This window comes from Equus caballus, chromosome 16 (genome assembly GCF_041296265.1).
Source record: "Equus caballus isolate H_3958 breed thoroughbred chromosome 16, TB-T2T, whole genome shotgun sequence".
Classification (NCBI taxonomy): Eukaryota; Metazoa; Chordata; class Mammalia; order Perissodactyla; family Equidae; genus Equus; species Equus caballus.
The window spans coordinates 83,050,645-83,071,409 of NC_091699.1; the positions used below are offsets into that span (position 1 = coordinate 83,050,645).

Below are 20,765 nucleotides of genomic sequence, written 5' to 3' on the forward strand. Positions count from 1 at the left end.
TAACTTCCTAATAATATTTAATATATAGAATAAACTTGGTATGGCCTCATTTGGCCCATATTTCAGATTGTTTTGTGTTACAAATGGTGTTTGAGGAATCCTGGGAGAAGAGTAAGAAGAGTTCAATGCTCAAAGGGGTTGACATTAGAAATGGCACTCTTCACAGTGGCTCGTTCACTTTGAAAGTTACATATGATCAATGCAACGAATTTATAATTTGTACTATTTATTTTTAACTCTTCACAAAATGAAAACATATTTCTGGAGAAAACAGAAACAAAAATTTGAAGATGTAATCATAACTGAGTAATACGAAATGTGGCAGCACTGACACTTTCTGCACAAACTCTTCTTAGACCACTATAAAAGTTAAAGCCATGACGATCTAATGACATGGGACAAGAAACTGATTTAGTAGTATGTGCATTTAGTTCTATAAATAAATATACATACACTGCAAACTACAGTGTAATATAATAAGTGAAGACTATACACTCAGTCTTCTGATTACCAAGGGTGGAATGAAGGAAAAAAAACCTTTATCTATTTATATTTACTTATCAGACAATTAGGAAATAGACTTAGTTCAGAACTAACAAGTGTGAAACAATCATCAGGCAGTTACTTCTAAAGCACTGTCCCCACAAGATAAGAACTCTAACTAGCCTTTGAGAAGGAGTGTGGGGAAGAGGGAGAGGAGGAGAGAATAATTTTATATATAAAATTAGCCTTACCATGGGTTTTCACTGTTCAGAGTATGGGCTGAAAAATGTTTTAATGATGGAATGCACAATCAAAAAAATTTGACTTTAATTTGGGAATGGAGATAATTTGAGGAGGCTTCCTTTACCATATCTTTGGCATTTCCTTTACATTTTCTTAGGTTATATGCTATTTAACCATTTTTACATTTCTTCACATCTTTAAACCTTTGATTAATAAAGCTCAAATGGATAAATAAATAAAAAGTTCTACATTTAAGCTTAAATAAACAAATTCAGAGAAGTATATACAATTAGAAGAGAAAAAAAGCTACAGGATAAGGTGTAATCATTATAGAAGAGCACAGTGCACAAAATCTCTATAATTGTGAGCAATGCAATACAAAATATCACAGACTAGAATTAAAGGCACTAAGTGAATACATCAAATGTGTTGTGTTGCAAAAGCTTTCCTACATAGATGCTACACTTAAATATAGGAAAACTACACAACTTTCAGGAAATATATCTTAGAATTTATCTATGAAGATGTGATTCTAATGATCTAGGGAAGAAATACTATTACATTTTGCTTTATCTCACAGTAGCTGACTCCTGTGTTGGTTCTCCAAAAGATACACAGGATAGTAGTGTATCTATTGACTATAAAGAGCTATAGGCTGCTACGGGAATTAATATATTTTTTAATTAGGTTGATATAATTACGGAGCACTTTTGGCTGTGTGCAAGTTTGTAGGGCTTTAAAAAAAGTATATCTAATAACAAATGTTATAACCAGTTTGTAATAAGGAATAGAAGCTATAGCATACCTTTCCAGGCCACAACATACTCTTGGACTACCTTTTCCAAATTTAAACACCTTCAATCTCAGCTACTTCTAACTCCTCTCACCTTTACCTTACTTTGCTATAACACAATTTATTCATTCATTTAACAAAATTTTAATGGCTACTCCCTATGAACCAGACAATGTTCTAGGCTCTTGGGATCCAATGGTTCTTGTCATGAGATCTTTCAGAATTTTATCACAAAATACAATTTACCAAAACTAATCTCAATCCACTCCCAGGGGACTAAGCAACCTATAAAGTATTTTGAAGGAAAAAAAGCTTAATAAAATATACGTATACTTAATAATATGCAAGCATTTAAAAGCAATTTAGTGTATGGAGTAGCAAAAGGAGCCATATCTTGCTAAAGTGATTGAAGATAAAATGGATAGCCTCAGAAGACATCTAATATATAATTCTGTTTTAAGTAAATACATTCTAATCATAATCAAAACTGTGTTAGTTGTACTGTCAAACAGAAAACAAATTAGAATGATGACTTTTAAAACAGTCTTGATTAAGTCCATAATCTCCAATATTGAGAGGAAAAATATTTAGGATATGAAATAAATGCCTTTTGAAAAATTTAAATGAACATTTGCGATATTTAACTCATTATCAGTCTTGGTAACAGTTTACTATTTCTCCTTATATTCTGAATATTTGACAACATTCACATGAATATTTTCTTAGGTATACCATGACCTTCATTTTGCTTAACTCCTTACCTTCTTCTAGTTATCTCAAAATCTTACTATTAAACCAATGATTTCCTGTTATTGTGCATTTTCACAGTGTATTTATTTTTGTTTACCCCTCATTCTATTCTCATACATGAAGTGTTTTTATAACTTAAATCTTGGCTTTCTCCTTTTTATTTCCCTTAGAACAGTAGTTCCCAAACTTTGTTGTAGATTAGAATCACCTGATGAGCTTTTAAAAATCCCTATGCCTAGGTCACATGCCTTTCAAATTAAATCAGTGTCTGGGTGATGTGGGAGGGAACCAGGCATCAGTAGTTTTTAAGTCTCTCCACATGATGTTAATGTGCAGCAAAGTTTGGCAACTATTGTCTTAAACTCTTAATAATCACTCTATCATGTATTAGTGCCCTGAAGGTCCAAGATGCACACTACTTTTTAATCTGTGACCCAAATCACCTGTATTTCAAGCCTGGCAAAATGGCTAGTACAGGAGACAGTCAGTAAACTACCACTTGCACTGGCTTTATCATCTTCTATTTGCCACATATAAACTCACAAAGTTAACAACAAAAAATATTCTTTAGTGAAAAGTAATCCCACAGAAAAGTTTAAGAATCCATAAGTTTTTTATAATTATAGAAGTTAATACAGAGCCAGCCCCATGGTAGACCGTTTAAGTTCTCATGCCCTGCTTTGGCGGCCCAGGGTGTCACCAATTCGGATCCTGAATGCAGACCTAGCACCACTCATCAAGCCATGCTGAGGTGACATTCCACACAGCAGAACTAGAAGGACCTACAACTAGAATATGCAACTATGTACTGGGGGGTTTTGGGGAGGAGGAGAAGAAGAAGAAAGAAAACAAGATTGGCAACAGATGTTAGCTCAGGGCCAATCTTTGATTAAAAAAAAAAAAGGAAGAAGCTAGTGCACATACTTTATGTTCCATCACACCCCAATAGAATCTGGAGCAGGCCCCTGTAATCAAGACCATTAATATTTCATCAGCAATACATATAGATATTTACACTGACTGGGATAAATAAAAACTGTAAAGAGCCTCATGTTAGTTGAGGCCAGGTTTTGCCACCAATTAAATTGCAAAATAGTCCTTTAGAATTTCAGAGCTTTTTTGGATTACAGAAATAAAGACAAGTAATTATGGACATATACATGCACAGGTTACACTGTAAAGTCTCCCCTACCTCCCATGGAATATGACTAAATAGTCTTCAAGTCACTGACAGAATGTTTCTGTAAAGATGCATGTGAAAATGTTTTGGTATGTTCTGCTACAGTAAAGGTGAACACTTGATGAGAAAGACATATATTGTGCAATGTGTGTTTGTTTTACCATGTGTTTGTACTACTTTTTTGCAATTAGAAATAAATACTACTGGGGCCGGCCTGGTGGCGCAGTGGTTAAGTTCGCATGTTCCACTTCTCGGCGGCCCAGGGTTCGCCAGTTCAGATCCCAGGTGCAGACATGGCACTGCTTGGCATGCCATGCTGTGGTAGGCGTCCCGCATATAAAGTAGAGGAAGATGAGCACGGATGTTAGCTCAGGGCCAGGCTTCCTCAGCAAAAAGAGGAGGATTGGCAGTAGTTAGTTCAGGGCTAATCTTCCCCAAAAAGAAAAAAAAAAAAGGAAATACTACTACTACTGATAATAATAATAATAATAAAAAGCCTGAGCCCACCACATGGAAAGAGTAGACCTAGAAGAAAAGCAGTGTGTGTTGTTAGTGTTGAAAGTCAAGAAAAAAAGGAATGTCTACCAGAAAATAGAAGTCCTACTTAAATCAAAAGACAGAATGTTAAAACTGGAATTAATGGTGGCCTAAAGCATGACATGAATTGAATTCACCATAAATACAATACAGAAATAAAACTGTTAAAGTGTTTCAACATTTACAATCAGTGTAAAATTGCTTGAGAGAATAGTTCAGGGAAAATGGAAAAATCATGCAGAAAAAACGATTCCTGCACAATTAATTTGTAAAAACTAGCAAAGAAACATGTATTCTAAATGGATATCAGAATGTTCTCCAGGAGAGTGCCCCAAATAGAAGCTTAAGTTTAAATATACACACGCAAACGGAGTGGCAAGAGGAGAACTGCGTAAAATAATTTTGGGAATTCTGGATTAAACAAAGTTAAGCAGGTTTTTCTCCATCAGGATTTCTAAGAACCCTAAATAATAAATAATGTGCCTTAACAATCTCTAGGGCAGGTATAACATCTCTCTCACACTTCTTTGACCTCCAAATCCTTTTTACTTTAAAGCATTTAATAGGACTAGCATTCCACAGAACAAGAAATTGTTGGAGATGTACTTAGAAATTCAGGAATTTTAAGTGGTCTTCAAGAATGAATGTCAAGAATCAACTTCTACCTCATACCTCTAATTTTCTTACCCTTATCAGTCCTTATTCAGTGCTACCTCCATGCAATGTAATCAAATCCAAAAGATCATTAATTTTGGAATTAGTAGCATAGATAATCATATAAATGAGAAAATCATGTATCTTCCCTTATACTAAACACCAAACCAAAACACACCTTAAAATAATCAATATATTCACCATTTAAAAGTATAAGTAGGCAATTTGTATAAATATTGAAATACTATACCTCATCAAATTCTTCAGTCATTTTTCTAATGATTTCTGCATTCTGCATATTTCGAAACATCTCTATTCTCACAGTACCTGTGGAAAACAGATTTTACAGTTAACCTTTTTTTATTCCATGCTAAGCATTAAATTTAATCTGACCATTGTTTGAAAAGGTTTATACGAAAGTCTTGAGGTTTTCTTTTCCTCTCTCAAACTCCTAGTTATTCTAAAAAAGTCTCTTGTTTAAGAACTTCAAAGTTCTTTACACGTTAAAAAACCCTGAACATTATACGAATTAGATAAGTATAAGGAAAAATATTGAGAGGAGTGTTGGGGAAGGAAAAGACAAAGACATAAAACAATGAATTTATACTGTAAGGGGACTCGAAGCATTGACTTCAATACATACTAGTAATATCCAGACATATAGCTGCCTGCCTTGGTCTGAAAAACATCCAAGTATAGAGAGTATTTTCTTGCTTCATGGTTCCTTCTGATATTCTTTATCATCAGAATATTTCTCTATAAATTATGCCTAAATGTCCCTTAATCTGTTAACACATTTCATTTAAATCTGTTTTCTCTGAACATGAAAAGTTGCTCAATAACTTCTACATAAGTATCAAAGAAAAAGTTAACCCCTTTCTCATCTCATTCTTTCATACTACTTTTTTAGACCTCAAAATGATTACGTAAATATTATCACTTAAAAGAATGACAAGAGTGGTATATATCAAACACTTGCATTAAAAATTAACGTAATTTAAAGAAACTGAAATAAGATTCAAAATGAATTTTGAGTACAGAGGATCCAGGCCTAATAATTAAATGAGGTTCAGTCCCAACTGTATAAATGTAAAATATTCAAGTTAAAAATCACAACAATACGATTCAACGAATCAGTAAGAAAATACCTTATAACCTCTGACAGGCTTCTTGTCAGTGATTACAAGCTCCAATTCAAATCACATTTAGGAGTGTAAGAAGGAAGAGTCTCTGAAATGTACTGTACTCTTATAGGAAAGAGGATGAAGCAGAACAGCCACTAAAAGTCATCAAAGAATAGTCTTAGAGTCCCAACAAAAACTACAACGGCACATTTGGCACATTAAACTGAATTTCACATAATTTTTACTAATTTGTAAAATGAGAAAAAGGATATCTGTCCTATCTTTAGTCAGAACCACTTTTTAAGCAGGTTTTAGTTACGTGATATATAGCTCTCTCATTCCTTTTTAGGACGCTTAATTCATTAAGTAGTACCACCAACAGGTATCCCCTATATCCAGCTTTAGGGATGAGAGAGTCTAGGTTGGGAGGTAGATGAAAGGGAAAAATATTTTTACAGAGTTCTTCCTCAACATGCAATTTCCTAAACAACATGGGAAATTTTTACATTGTGATTTTATTTTTTTAAGCAAACAACAGTATTTAAGATAGTACTGAACACAGGTTGTTTATGCACTATAATATAGTCTTTCTTTTCAGAGGATTTTTAAAAAATTAAACTGGAAACATTAAACTGTTCATTATAAATTATCTCAAGTAAAAGTAACTTTCTGTCAGACATTCTTAAAATCACTCAAATTAAACAAAACTGTTTAACTGTATATAACCTTGTTTGGATCATGAACTATTTTGTCAATCTGAAACAAGATTCCCGTAGAAAAAAGCATGTAATTTCAGGGGTTGTTTCACAGTACTCTTGATAAGTAAAATTACATTCATAACTACTAAACAAGCTAAAGAAGTAAACTTAGATTTTTTTAAGTTATTAAACATGGTAACAGTCGTTCTTGGGGAGATGGAAATAATTTACATTTTGATTGGAGTGTCCTTACACGGTTTATGCAATTGTCAAAAGTCATCAATCTGTATACTTAAGGTGTGTAAACTTTAATGTATGGAAATTATATCTTGGGGACAGTCCGGTGGTGCAGTGGTTAAGTGCACACGTTCCACTTCGGAGGCCCAGGGTTTGCCAGTTTGGATCCCGGGTGCGGACATGGCACTGCTCAGCAAGCCATGCTGTAGTAGGCGTCCCACATAAAAAGTAGAGGAAGATGGGCACGGATGTTAGCTCAGGGCCAGTCTTCCTCAGCAAAAAGGGGAGGATTGGCAGCAGATGTTAGCTCAGAGCTAACCTTCCTCAAAAAAAGAAAAAATTATATCTTGCTAAAGTTGACTTTTTAAAAACTCAAAAAGAACAACACTAATCCTACTATTTTAGCAATAAGTTACACTGTCATTGTTAAAATACATTCAGTGTAAATAATGCTCAACTCTATTTTCATGATTGATAAGGCAGTTTTCAGATATAATGGAGTCTTAACTATCATTTCAATAACTAGCTATGTTAGTTCATAAAGGGACTGTTTCATCACATTAATTTAATGTCATAAAATGAAAAGCAACAAAACAGTACCTAGCATTAAAAGCAATATGAAAAAACAACCTCATGCTTAGCATCTTTAAAGGGGACTACCATTTACAAAAAACAATTACTAATAAAATAAAATCAGATGTTTGAAGCCATAATTTTGAAAATGAACAGAAGCTTGTTACTGAGATTTTTTTTTAAAGAGGAAAATCCTTCTGCTGCCACAATGATTATTCCAAAGATTAGCCTATTTACTTACTTTCCAACTGTTCATTCTTCTCCAGTTGGGTCCCATAACTCTACTAAAACTGCTTCCTCACACCAATTATCTCCTAATTGCTACACCAAACAGTCTTTCCGTAGTAATATCCTATCTATTCTATTTAAAGCATTTGCTCGTTATATTGGTTTCTATAGCACTACATCCTTGTACTGTATTCTCTGATGACTTATTTTGATTTGTTTCACTTACTTTCAGTGGCAATTTCAAAGTTCTGTCCAATACATTCTTCTTGGTCCCTTTTTACATTTTCTAACTTGGAAATGGCCTCCATCTAGCTCATCCAAAAGAGAAAATAGGGCAGAGACCACTTCTATTAATCTTTGTATTCCCCCCAGTTCTTTGAAAAATGCCCAACATCTTAGGCTTTTCTTTCTTCCTATTAAGCTTTTTTTGACAAAGGAAAAAGTCTTGGTGTAACTCAAGACTAGTACTCAAAATAAATTAAAAAGCTAATCTCAGTTCACCATTGCATCCTTGGTTCTTAAAGAAGCATATTTCTAATAGAAGATTATTTAAGTTTACAGATAAGAAAGGTAAATTAAAGATCCAAAATAATTCAGATTTATGGAAACATAAACATCTGAAAATAAAGAATGGGAAAAAAATAAAAGATTATCTTCCACTCTCTTCAACACTAACAACGTATCTGTGAGAATCCTGCAAGGATAACCTACCAACATACACATTTTATATTAAAAAATTAAGGGTTCTTTGAGCAGGCCCTCCTAACAAGATTGTACTTCTGGTGGAGATGAACAAACTTTCAAAATTGTCATTTTTAACTATGAATAATTCCAGAAACAGAAGTAACATCAGAAAGCTACCATCAAGTTCTTGATCATTTAAATTATGTCAAACTGCTGGTGAGAGCATAATTTGATACACTCTCATGGTATGAAATTTGGCAAATGTCTACCAAAATTACAAAATTTATATACTCTTTGGCCTTGATGATGTATTTGTTGCAAAGCATCCATAAACTCACAGATGTGCAAAATAATGAATGTAAAGCTTATTCCCTGAAGCACTGTTTGTAATAGCAAAAAAGGAAGAAAGCTCATATGCCCATAAATAAGAATTTGATTAAATAAGTAAAAGTGCTGATGATAACAACAATGGTGGTGGCAGCTAACATTTGCGTGTTCACTATCTGCCAGGCATTGTGCTGAATAAGCCCTTGAAGTTAACACATTTAATCTTCACAAACATCTTTTGAAGAATCTACTATTTTTCTTCCATTTTACAGATGAGAAAATTGAAGCACGTAGAGATTTCACAACTTACAAGAGGGGTTTCCTAGTAGCAGATCCATGGTCTACATGTGGATAGTCTGGCTACCTAGTCCATGACTAACCATTTCTCTTAACTGACTTAAGGTCAATGGATGTCATGGAGCTGTCAAAAACAATAAACCTGTCTATGATTGATATGAAAAGATCTGTAGGATATATTCAAACATGAAAAAAGAAGGGATATATATGTATTTGACTGTATATGCATTAAAATATTTCTGGAAAGATATGAAAACATCTGGCAAAACTGGTTGCCTCTGGGAAACAGAAATATGTGGTTGAGGTTTAGACGTACTTGAGACATTATACTGCATACCTTTTGCATTTCCTGAAATTTGAACAAAAGGAATATATTACTCAAACAAAATGAACACATTTCCAATAAAAAATATGTTAAAAACTAAACTGAAAGACTGCTCTTAAATCTTGCCCATCGAGCATTTCTATAGTCACTATCAATAAACATTCATTAGAGGGCAGGCATAAGAATGATCAACACATGAGCCAGCTCTGGTGGCCTAGTGGTTAAGTTTGGCATACTCTGCTTCAGTGGCCCGGGTGCAGACCTACACCACTTGTCTGTCAGTGGCCATGCTGTGGCAGCAGCTCACATACAAAATAGAAGAGGACTGGCAACAGGTGTTAGCTCAGGTCAAATCTTCATCAGCCAAAAAAAAAGAATGATCAAAGTAAGTTTCCCAAAAATGTGAAATTTTATGTTTTTTACCAGCTATAATACAACACAAAAGATGGATTTGAAAAGCAATATGAAAATAGGGCTGGAGAACATCCCCTTGAATAATTAGCAATAGAGACAACAATAAAGAGACTGTAATTGTGGTTACAGCAATCACAACATATACTAGAATCCCCAAGAAGTCATCCTAGAGTGGTTTAAAGTCTTTGGAATCCAGGGGCTGACCCAGTAGCTGAGTAGTTAAGTTTGTGTACTCCACTTTGGCATCCCAGGGTTTCGCCAGTTCGGATCCTGGGTGCGGACATGGCACCACTCGTCAGGCCACACTGAGGTGGCATCCCACATGCCACAACTAGAAGGACCCACAACTAAAAATATACGACTATGTACTGGGGGGATTTGGGGGAAAAAGGCAGGAAAAAAACAAAGATTGGCAACAGTTGTTAGTTCAGACGACAATCATTAAAAAAAAAAAGTCTTTGGAATCCAACACAGTAGGGTTTAAATCTCAGCTCCACCAGTTACTAAGCTATGGGACACTAGAAAAGTCAATTGTTCAGATGAACAAATTTAAAATGGTGATAAATACCACTTCAGACCAGGGATGTTTTGTTCAAAGCTGTAATTTCCAGTGCCTGGAATATCGCTTAGCACAAAGGAGGCATGCAACACATATTTGTTGAACAAATGACTAAGGATGATATAAGAACTAAATGAGATAACAAATGTAAAGTATTTAGCACTGTACCTGTAGCATGTAAGATACTCAGTTAGTATTAGGCTCTCCCACTTTGAGCATTCATTTGTTCATAGATTATTGTACCCATTTTAAAGGCTAGCTAAAAGCTCTAGTTCCTTAGTTGAGGTCGACTGGAAGCCAAATTCCTACTTGAGCATGCTGCCACATTAATGCTGTTTGGAGAATGAGACCAGCCACCTCTTTTATTCCAAAACAAGGGAAAGTCATTCCAGCAGTTTTACCATCACCCAGACCTGTAGCCTCCACCTCCAGAATGGAGACAATCAGATACAATAGCACTTAATATCCCTGTTCAAAATGCCTAGAACCCACTGTAGGGAGTTAAGGGAATAAAGAAGTCATTGTCTGAAAAGTCAAGGGGAACTAGAAAACTGTCTTATCCCCATATATATAAGCCCATGGCTTAGAGAACTGTCTCACCTTATCTTGCTCAGCCATTTTCAACTCTACCCCTCCTCTATTCTATGATGCCAGCCACAGCAGGAACTCTAGCCTTCTTTGTATCCTTCCAACTTGGTACAGACAGGCAGAAGAGAAGACTGAAGGCAGAGAGAACTTTACTTAGCAGCAAAACAATTTATCCAAATATAACAAAAGGCTTTTAAGTTTACAGTTTTTACGACACAGTAACATTATGGCTCACTCAAAATTACTGAACTTGGGTGTGGTGGAAATACATTAATATTGCCTAAGAGCACTTAGCAGAGAGCCTTCCAAACAGCAAAAGCTTTCTAAGTAACTGTTCTATGTATGAAACAGCTTTTTAAGTCTTTTCTTTTAGAGAGTGGATTATGGAGTCTTCATAAATAAAATCTAATTCGGTGATGGACCAGAGATAATCCAAGCATACAACAATACAATTTTTCGGTAGTCTCATTTTTTATTTTATATAATAATACAGCAGGTTATGAATCAAAATAAAATGGAGAAAGACTGAAAATAAATATGAATAAATTAGTAGCAAAAATCTGAGTCAGGACACAAGAAATGCTAAGGCTACTAAAATCGTGACGGATTCACTAAAGAAACATCTACATACCAAAAATGTAGGACTTAACCATAACCTAGGATTGCACTGACTATGTAAGAGTCTTTTTCGAGATCTGAGGAGAGGGAGTAGGAGAAAGGTGGAGAAAGGTAGAGAAAGAGACAGATACTTTGGTTGCCTTTTAACGAGCATTGCAAGCTCAATTAAAAATATCTTGGGATGTATGTGATCTGTTTAGGTAGTACGCATAAAAATGGAAAAAAAACTACCTGACAGGTTATTATAAATAAAGATACACTTTCGGAAACTTATAAATATTTCAAAATGTCTTAAAAATAAAAATTGTTGTGATTATATCTCCAGTGACGAGTCTGTCTCTAGATGGCAGCCTGCACTTTGTAACATTCCTTGCAAAAAGCTAATATACTTCTTCCTCTGTAAATACAAAAGGTAGGTGAAACATCAAACCAAATGCTCAAAAAGAAAAATCACATACTGGCACATGATTGTGAGTACCAATTAACGGTCTTTCAAGACTGCATAGGGTACATTTCAGCCATGTCAAGAACAGATAAATTTCCTAAATATTAGAATTTCAAATTTTGGAACTTAGTTGAGTCATGCTAGTACAGCCCAGGGCCAAAAGCAAGCACTGTCCTAGAGCTATAACCTTTCAAACTATTTTCATCAACTCTTCAACAACTATTAAAATAACTTCATCTTCAGTGCTAGTGCTGTTCACATAAGACAAGACTTAGAGGAAGGACAGTGAGGAAAATAAACTTATTTTTTAAAATGTCTGTCGGCTACCTCAGGCTCTATTACTAACATTAATATGATTCAAGACAGGCAGGGCTCCTTAATCTGTAGCACATAGATTCCTATCTATAAACCTTTGAAACTGAACGGAAATTTCAGTCTATGCACTTTTGTAGAGAAAGGCCCAAAATTTTCAGGACATTAAGGAATTTGAGGACTCAAAAAAGTAAAACTTATGCATTAGAGGAAAAATATCAGCCAAAGATTTTTGGTCTTACAGAATTGAAGGGAGAAATAAAATGTCGACAGCAAAGAAAAGTTCTAGAGAAGACAACCTTCATAGCATGGTATGAAAAAGCAGACTTTTGACTGGGGAAATGGAGAAAAGAAAAGGCTGAACTCTTTTCCCTTCTAAAAAATCAGGCAATGAGTGAAACGGTATCATTTAAGGAGAGCCAGGTTTCATCTCTAAGTGGTGAAGGAAAAAAAGTACAAGGGAACTTCCCCATAATATTATACGGATCCATATATTCAGAGTGAAAATTCTAATTTATCAAGTATCTTGTTTGTAGCCAACACTACATATTTGACTGCAATTACAAATAATATATGCAAGATAATTTAGGATTTAAACATTTGAGATTATTTGACAGTTTCTTATCAAACTGCATATAAATGACCAAGTCCTGTTTCTTTACCCTGTGCTTCAAAGTTACATCACTAGGAGGTCTCAAACAATCGCAAGCATACTTTTGTGAAGTCCCTCTTAGAATTTTAAATCTAAGACTTCCTCAACTCATCTTTTGTCTAGAATACTTCTTTTCCTATCTTATCAAGCTTTTATGTATGCGATTAAAGAGGAAAAAAAAGCTAACTGGTTGGGTTTAATTAAAAAACCTCAAAGAGTTTTCATTAAATTGAATTCTCTGGCATTTTTTAAAATATACTTTTTATTTTAGAATAGTTTTAGACTGAAAGAAAAGTTACACAGTACAGAGGTTCCCAGATACACCTCAAATTGATAACATTATTTTCACCCAGTTTTATTGGAAAATAATTGACATACATCACTGTATAAGTTTAAGATGTATAGCATGATGGTTTGATTTACATATACTGTGAAATAATTACCACAATAGGTTTAGTTAATATCCGTTATCTCACACAGATACAATAAAAAGAAAAGGAAGGGGCCGGCCCCATGGCGTAGTGGTTAAGCTCAGTGTGCTCTGCTTTGGTGGCCCAGGATCATGGATTCAGACCCCAGGCACAGGCCTACACCACTCATCAGCCATGCTGTGGCAGCAACCCACATACAAAATAGAGGGTGACTGGCACAGGTGTTAGCTCAGGCCTAATCTTCAAGCAAAACAAATAAATAAATAAATAAATAAATTTCTCCTTATGATGAGAACTCTTAGGATCTACTCTCAACAACTTTTCTATATATCATACAGCAGTATTAACTATAGTCATCATGTACATTACATCCCTAATATTTACTTATGTTATAACTGGAATTTTTTACGTTTTGGCTATCTTCCTCCAATTCCCCCTCCCCCAACCCTGATAACATTAACTAAAAGTCATATACTGTATTTGGATTTTCTTAAGTTTCTACCTAATATCCTTTTTCTGTTCTAGAATCTCATCCAGAAAACCACAAAAAGTGGTAGTTGTCATGTCTCCTTAGACTCCTGTATACACTGTGACACTTTCTCAGACTTTGTTTTTGATGACCGTGACGATTTTAAGGAGCAGCGGTCAGGTATTTTGTAAAATGTCTTTCAATTTGGGTTTGTCTGATGTTCTTCTCACGGTTAGATATGGCTTACGGGTTTTTGAGGAGAAGATCAAAGAGATAAAGCGCCTTTCTAATCACATCAAAACAAGGTATATGCTATCAACATGACTAAACACTATTGATTATTAATCATGATCATCTAGCTGAAGTAGTATTTGTTAGGTTTCTCCACTGTACAAATTACACTTTTTCCCTTTTTCTATACTGCCCTCTTTGGAAGGAAGTTACTCTGTACAGCCCACACATAAGGACTGGGGGGTTTTGCTTCATTTTCATGAGGTTTATGTAGGTATCTACATAAATTATTTTGAATTCTTCTACACAGAAGATGTGTCTATTCTCACCCATTTGTTTCATTATTCAATCATTTATTTATATCAGTATGGACTCAGGAAAGTTTTATAATTCGGGTTATAATCCAGTTCTACGATATTTATTTTGTTGCTCAAATTGTTCCAGCTTTAGCCATTGAGGGCTCTTTCAGTTGGCTCCTGTATCTTTTTGACATACCCTCATCATTTGTTTTGTTTTCTTTGAGCATTTGTTTACTTTTGGACACCATGAAATGCTCCAAGCTCACCTTGTATATTCCCTGTCCCAGTCCTAGAACCTAACATTTCTTCAGAGAGCCCTGGTTTCTTTTATTGGAGAATGGAATTAGAAACCAACATCTAGGTACTAGATGTGCTCCTTGCTGCTGGCTCACTGCTAGTGAGATGTCATTTCTTTTAGGCCCTCTCAGCTGAAAGAACAAGGAAATATATATGTCTGTGTCTCCTAGTGTGTATACAAACATATCTATAAATATTCCTATATGTAGCCATCTATATCTCTATTAAGCTGTATATGAGTTATACTAATGCCTTCAATTCCATTACAACATGAGTTATTCTAGCGTCCTCCTCTTGCTTACCCATAATCTTTGACTCCAACAGTAAAAAATCTGGTTCCCACCATCAACCATATATTTACCTAATTTTTCAACTCCAGTATACACGTATAGTGACTTCAGAACTGGTAACTTTAAACCCATGGGAAACAATTTTCCCAACCAGAGTATAGTACTTACATACAGTTCCTTTTGCCTTCAGTCATATAGTCTCTACTCACTTCTTCATTTACTTAGGAGAACATCTTTTCCCCAAATCCCTTCAGTGAGTTTATTTCGTATATTTTTAAAACACTTAGATTCTTTTGTCATAGTCTATATCCATCTTGGGATGACCTCATCATAAGTGATTTTTTTAAAAAGTTGGCATGCATCAATGTTTATTCTTTGTGCTGTAAAGTCTATGGGTTTTGAGAAATGCATAATATCATGTATCCACCACTACAGTATCATACATAACAGTTTCACCACACCCTAATCCTGTGATTCACCTATTCAACCCTCCCTCCTCCCCCAAATCCTGGCAAACACTGATCTGTTTGCCATCTCAACAGTTTTGCCTTTTCCAGAATGTCATATAAAGTGGAATCAAACAGTATGGAACCCTTTCAAACTGGCTTCTTTCACTCAGCAATATCCACTTAAGATTCATCTACACTTTTGCATGGTTTGAGAGCTCATTTCTTTGTATCACCAAACAGTATTCCAGAGTATGAATGTACCACACAGTTTATCCATTTCATTTACTGAAGGACATCTTGGTTGCTTCCAGTTTGGGGCAATTATGAATATAATTACTATAAACATTCACATGCAGGTTTTTGTGTGGACATAAATTTCAAATCAGTTGGGCAAATACCTAAGAGTGTAGATTCTATAGTGAGGCTATAGTTAAGCTTTGTTAAGAAACTGTCAGATTCTCTTCCAAGGTGGCTATACCATTTTTCCATTCCCACCAACAATGAATTCCTGTTGCTGCACATCCTTGACAGTAATTAGTATTGTCAATTTTTTGGATTTTAGCCATTCTAATAGCTGCAAAGTGATATCTTATTGTTTTAATTTGCATTACAGTAATGACAACCGATGTTAAGCATCTTTTCATATGCTTATTTGCCATCTGTTTATCTTTTTCAGAGAGATGTCTGTTGAGATCCTTTGCCCACCTTTTTATTGCACTGTTTATCTTCTTATTGTTGAGTTTTTAAGAGTTCTTTGTATATTTTGAATATAACTCCTTTAACATACATGTTTCATAAATGTTTTCTCCCAGTCTGTGACTTCTTGCAGAACAGAAAAACTTTTAATTTCAGTAAAGTCTAACTTGCCAAGTTTTTCTTTCATGGATTGTGCTCCTAGTGATTATATCTAAAAATCTCATCACTGAACCCAAGGTCATATGGTGTTTTCTTTTAGAAGTTTATAGTTTTGCATTTTATATGACCTATTTTGAGTTAACTTTTGAATAAAGGGGTAAAATCAGTAGATTATATTTGTGTGATTCCTGTAATATTTTTTAAAGAATAATTTAGGGTATAAAAATTTGATGTATATATACAACAACTCTTTAGCAATCCACTGGAAAGAGGAGAATAAAATCTACCAAAATATTTCAGGTTCCATTCTCTTCTTATTTTAATAGTTTTTACCCTGTTGTCTGTATATCCAACAGTTTTTACTAAATGACAAACTCATAAGGATTATCTGTGGTTTTCACTGTACTGTACCTAAAATAGTACCTGTATATGTCTATATTCAAAAGCTCTCCCAAAAACATGAGAATAATAAGAAATTAAGACTTGTAATTAGTCCTATGAGATTCAAGGTCCATGAAAGTAGAAATTATCTTACAACAACATAAAAAATACATAAGCAAAATACGTCCAAAGTGTGGAAGTTTTAAAATTATGAGTTACATTTACACACATACACCATTATCCAAGGGAAGAAGCCACTATACATTGATATATACAAGTTATGATTATGGTAATATTGTAAACAATATTATTTATATAAATCCTCTTTCTGAAATGCTAATATGAAAAATTTTGAAATTACTAGGATAAAAACGAAATAAAAGCAGAAATCCAAAATATACAAGGAACACTGAAATCACTTTTTCTATGATAACACTTGATGAGCCTGCAATGCATAAGTTGGGAGTTCTGAGATGAAGGGTCTAAAAGAAACAACTCTTCTATGAAGTGGGGACTCAAAGAATTTCACCTCTACGTTAAGTTAAACCAGCAATAAATCTAACATCTCATACTCTGCACACTACAAAGAAAGTTCTTTTGGTACTCTGTGAAAGGAGATAAACGTACCTGAGAGGTAGTAATAAAAACTGGTGCTCGCAAATATCCTAAAATCACATAATCTGATCCAGAAAACTCCAAACTGTATTTAGTTACAAATGGTCCTACATTGGTAGCACCCCTGGGCATCTGTCTAGCAAAGGATAAATGCTCTCCAGAGGAATGTACCTTTACCCTGGACTTTAAATAAATTTGAGAGAAAACATGGAGCTTGGAATAACAAGTAACTAAACATACCAAGAAGAAAGGCAATACGCAAAAAATCAGCAAAAAACCACCCCCACAGAAACAGACTCGCAAAGACTTAAAGTATTAGAATGATCAGATACAGATTGTAAAAGAAAGAAATTTACCATGTTACAAAAAGAAAATACAAGATTGAATATCCACGGGGAACAATTCCATGGACTTTTTCTTTAAAAAAGAACCAACTAGCTAAAATTTCTAGAAATGGACAATATAGTAACTAAAATAGATTGGCACAGGTGAAAAAAAGAGTAAGTGGTAAACTGGAAGATAGAGGGAAAATTATACAGAAAGCAGCACAGAAATTAACAAATACAAAAAGGTACATAGAAGACAGTATGCAAAGTTTAAGGAAAGCTACTGAGGAAGAAGAGAACTAAAATGAGAAGAAGCAATATTTAAAGAGATAACTGATGAAAGACACCAATCTGGAGAAATATGTTCTATACCTAGAACATAATACAGTCAAATTGCAAAATACCAAAAACAAAGAGAAAAATCTTAAACTTTGGGAAAAACAAGTACTGAAAGAGAGAAAAATGATTATTCCAAGTTCTCAACAATACAAGCCAGAAGACAATGAAATATCTTCAGTGTGCTAAAAGAAAATAACTGCCAATATCAAATTATATACCCATCAAAATACCTTTTAAGAAATGAAGACAAAAAAATTTTCAAAGTCCAACAGAGTCTGTACACTCACTAACAGAACCTCAAGGAAATTTCTAAATACTCGCTTCAGGCAGAAGTGATCCTAGATATATATGACATGAAGAAAAAATAAAGAACAAATAAAGTGGCATAAATATGAGTAAAGCTAAATAATAATTTTATTTTCTAAAAATAATAATAGTGACTATGAGAAAACTAGATAGATTTAAATTACAAGACAAGGAAGTAAGTAAATGGAATTACGGTGTTCTAGGTCCTAGTAATAGCTGGGAAAAGGGTAAAAGTACTAATTGCCTTTAGATTTTGATATGTTAAGTATGGCTTCTATAATTTCTAGGGTAACCATTAAATTAAGGAGTATAAAAGCAGTCAAAGAAGTAGAGAGGAAGAAAAATAATTCTTTTGGATTCAAACAATCTAAAGGCAAGAAAGAAGAGAAAAATAAAAAAAATATAAAGCAGACAGGACAAAGAACAAGCATTGGTTCAATATAGACTCAAATACCCAGTGATACCATTAAATGTAAAAAGAATTAAGTGACACACTTAAAAGAAAAACAATTTTCAGACTGAATTAGAAAAAATACAATGCAGCTATATGTTGTTTACAAAAGGCATCTAAGAGGTATAGGGACATAAGAACAATGAAAGGGAAAAAAAGAAAAAGTTGGGCCAGAAAACTAGGAAAAGTGGTGTGCTTCATTAATATTCAAATAAATAGACTTTTAGAAAAAAGTATCGTGAGAGATAAAGAGGAACATTAAAATAAAATATTTGAGTTATAAGAAATATCTGAATATTTGCACCTAATAACATGGGGGCAGGGCAGGAGGAGGCATTCCAAGAGAAATCAAGAAGAAACATATAAATCCACAATCATGATGTGAGATTTAATATATTGCCCTCAGTAAGTGCTAGAAAGCAAACAATAGATAAGAAGGATATAAAATATTTTAACACAATTATTGAACAACCTTAACCTAACGCACACAACTGCACCTAGAAAATACATAAGACACTAAGACACACGGATTCTAAGCACACATGTAACATTTCAAAAAGTGGTCATATGACCTTAAAACAAGTCTACACAAATTTGAAAGGACTTAATACAGACTATTTTCTCTGGCCTCAAATTCAGTTAGGCTAAGAAGAAGTCAATATGAAAAGCTAACCAGAAAAATCTCATGTTTGGAAATTAAGAAACATGCTTTCAAGTAACCCATGAGTCAAAGAAAAAACAATTAGAAAACATTTCAAGGGGCTGGCCTGGTGGTGTAGTGGTTAAGTTTGTACACTCTGCTTCAGCAGCCCATGGTTCGTGGGTTCGGATCCTGGGTACAGACCTACACAATGCTCATCAAGCCACGCTGCAGTGGCACCCCACATAAAAAACAGAGGAAGACTGGCACAGATGTTAGCTCAGGGACAATCTTCCTCAAGCAAAAAGAGGAAGACTGGCAACAGCTGTTAGCTCAGGGTCAAACTTCCTGACCAAAAAAAAAAAGACAGAAAACATTTTGAATTAAACTAATGAAAGGGAACACCACAAAAAATTATACACATTAAAAACATAAGAGGATATTACAAACAACTTCATTAAAGAAACTTGAAGATTTAGATGAAATGGAAAAGTTCCTAGAAAAATATGGCTTGTCAAAATAATAAAACACCTGAATAGTGCTAAATCAGTTAAAGAAATTCAATCAGTAGTTTAAAACCTTCCAACAAAAAAGATCTCAGACCCACATGGTTTCAATAGCAAATTTTACCAAGTGTTCTGGAAACAAATAATTCCAATCCCATATACTCTTCCAGAAAACAGAAAAAGAGGATAGTCTTCACAATTCATTTTATGAAGTTAGCAAAGCCTTGATAAAATCTGAAATGGAAAAGAATGAAAAGGGAAAACTGTAGGCCAATCTCATTGATGAATACAAATGTAAAAAATCCTAAACAAAATATTAGCAAACCAAACGTAGCAATAATTTTAAAAATATATCATGATCGGGGCTGGCCCCGTGGCCGAGTGGTTAAGTTTGCGCGCTCCGCTGCAGGCGGCCCAGTGTTTCGTTGGTTCGAATCCTGGGCGTGGACATGGCACTGCTCATCAAACCATGCTGAGGCAGTGTCCCACATGCCACAACTACAAGAACCCACAATGAAGAATATACAACTATGTACCAGGGGGCTTTGGGAGGAAAAAAATAAAAACTTAAAAAATATATATATATAAATATATATATCATGATCAAGTTGAATTCACTTCAGGAAAGCATACTAGATTTAACATTAAAAGATCAATGGTAGCCAGGTATGAGGGGTGGAAAGTTGAGGGGGAGGATTGAAAGGAGGAGCACAGGGGGGATGTTTAGGGCAGTGAAATTACTCTTTTTGATACTACAATGGTGGACACATACCAGGCATCTGTCAAAACCCACAGAACTTCACAGAACAAAGAGTGAACCCTAATGTAAACTATGGATTTTAGTTAACAATAATTTATCAATATTGGTTCATCAACTGTAACAAATGTACTACACTAATGCTAAGACGTTAATAGGGATACTGTGGGGAGGAGAGGAGGGTATATGGGAACTCTATAATTTTGGCTTAATTTTTTTGTAAACCTAAAAAAAAGACATTACTTATTATGAATTTTTTAAATGCCTAAAGTCCAGAAAAATTTAGTAACAGATGTATAAGACCTTTTCATTCATATACAAAAATACTCTCTGAAACATTGAAAGAAAATAAATATTTAAATAAATGGAGAAAAATATACAATGATCATGAATTGGGAGACT

At 34.3% G+C, this 20,765-nt stretch overlaps 1 protein-coding gene across 7 annotated transcripts in view; it reads right to left on the minus strand.

The window, feature by feature from the left end:
- Positions 1 to 20,765, minus strand: part of STAG1 (STAG1 cohesin complex component) — a 371,021-nt gene that overhangs the window by 177,062 nt on the left and 173,194 nt on the right. For all 7 annotated transcript variants that reach the window (XM_070238181.1, XM_023620972.2, XM_070238185.1 and 4 more), the window contains one exon: positions 4,891 to 4,967. In XM_070238181.1, coding sequence (XP_070094282.1) covers positions 4,891 to 4,967 — 77 coding nt within the window. The remainder of the gene's footprint in view (positions 1 to 4,890; positions 4,968 to 20,765) is intronic.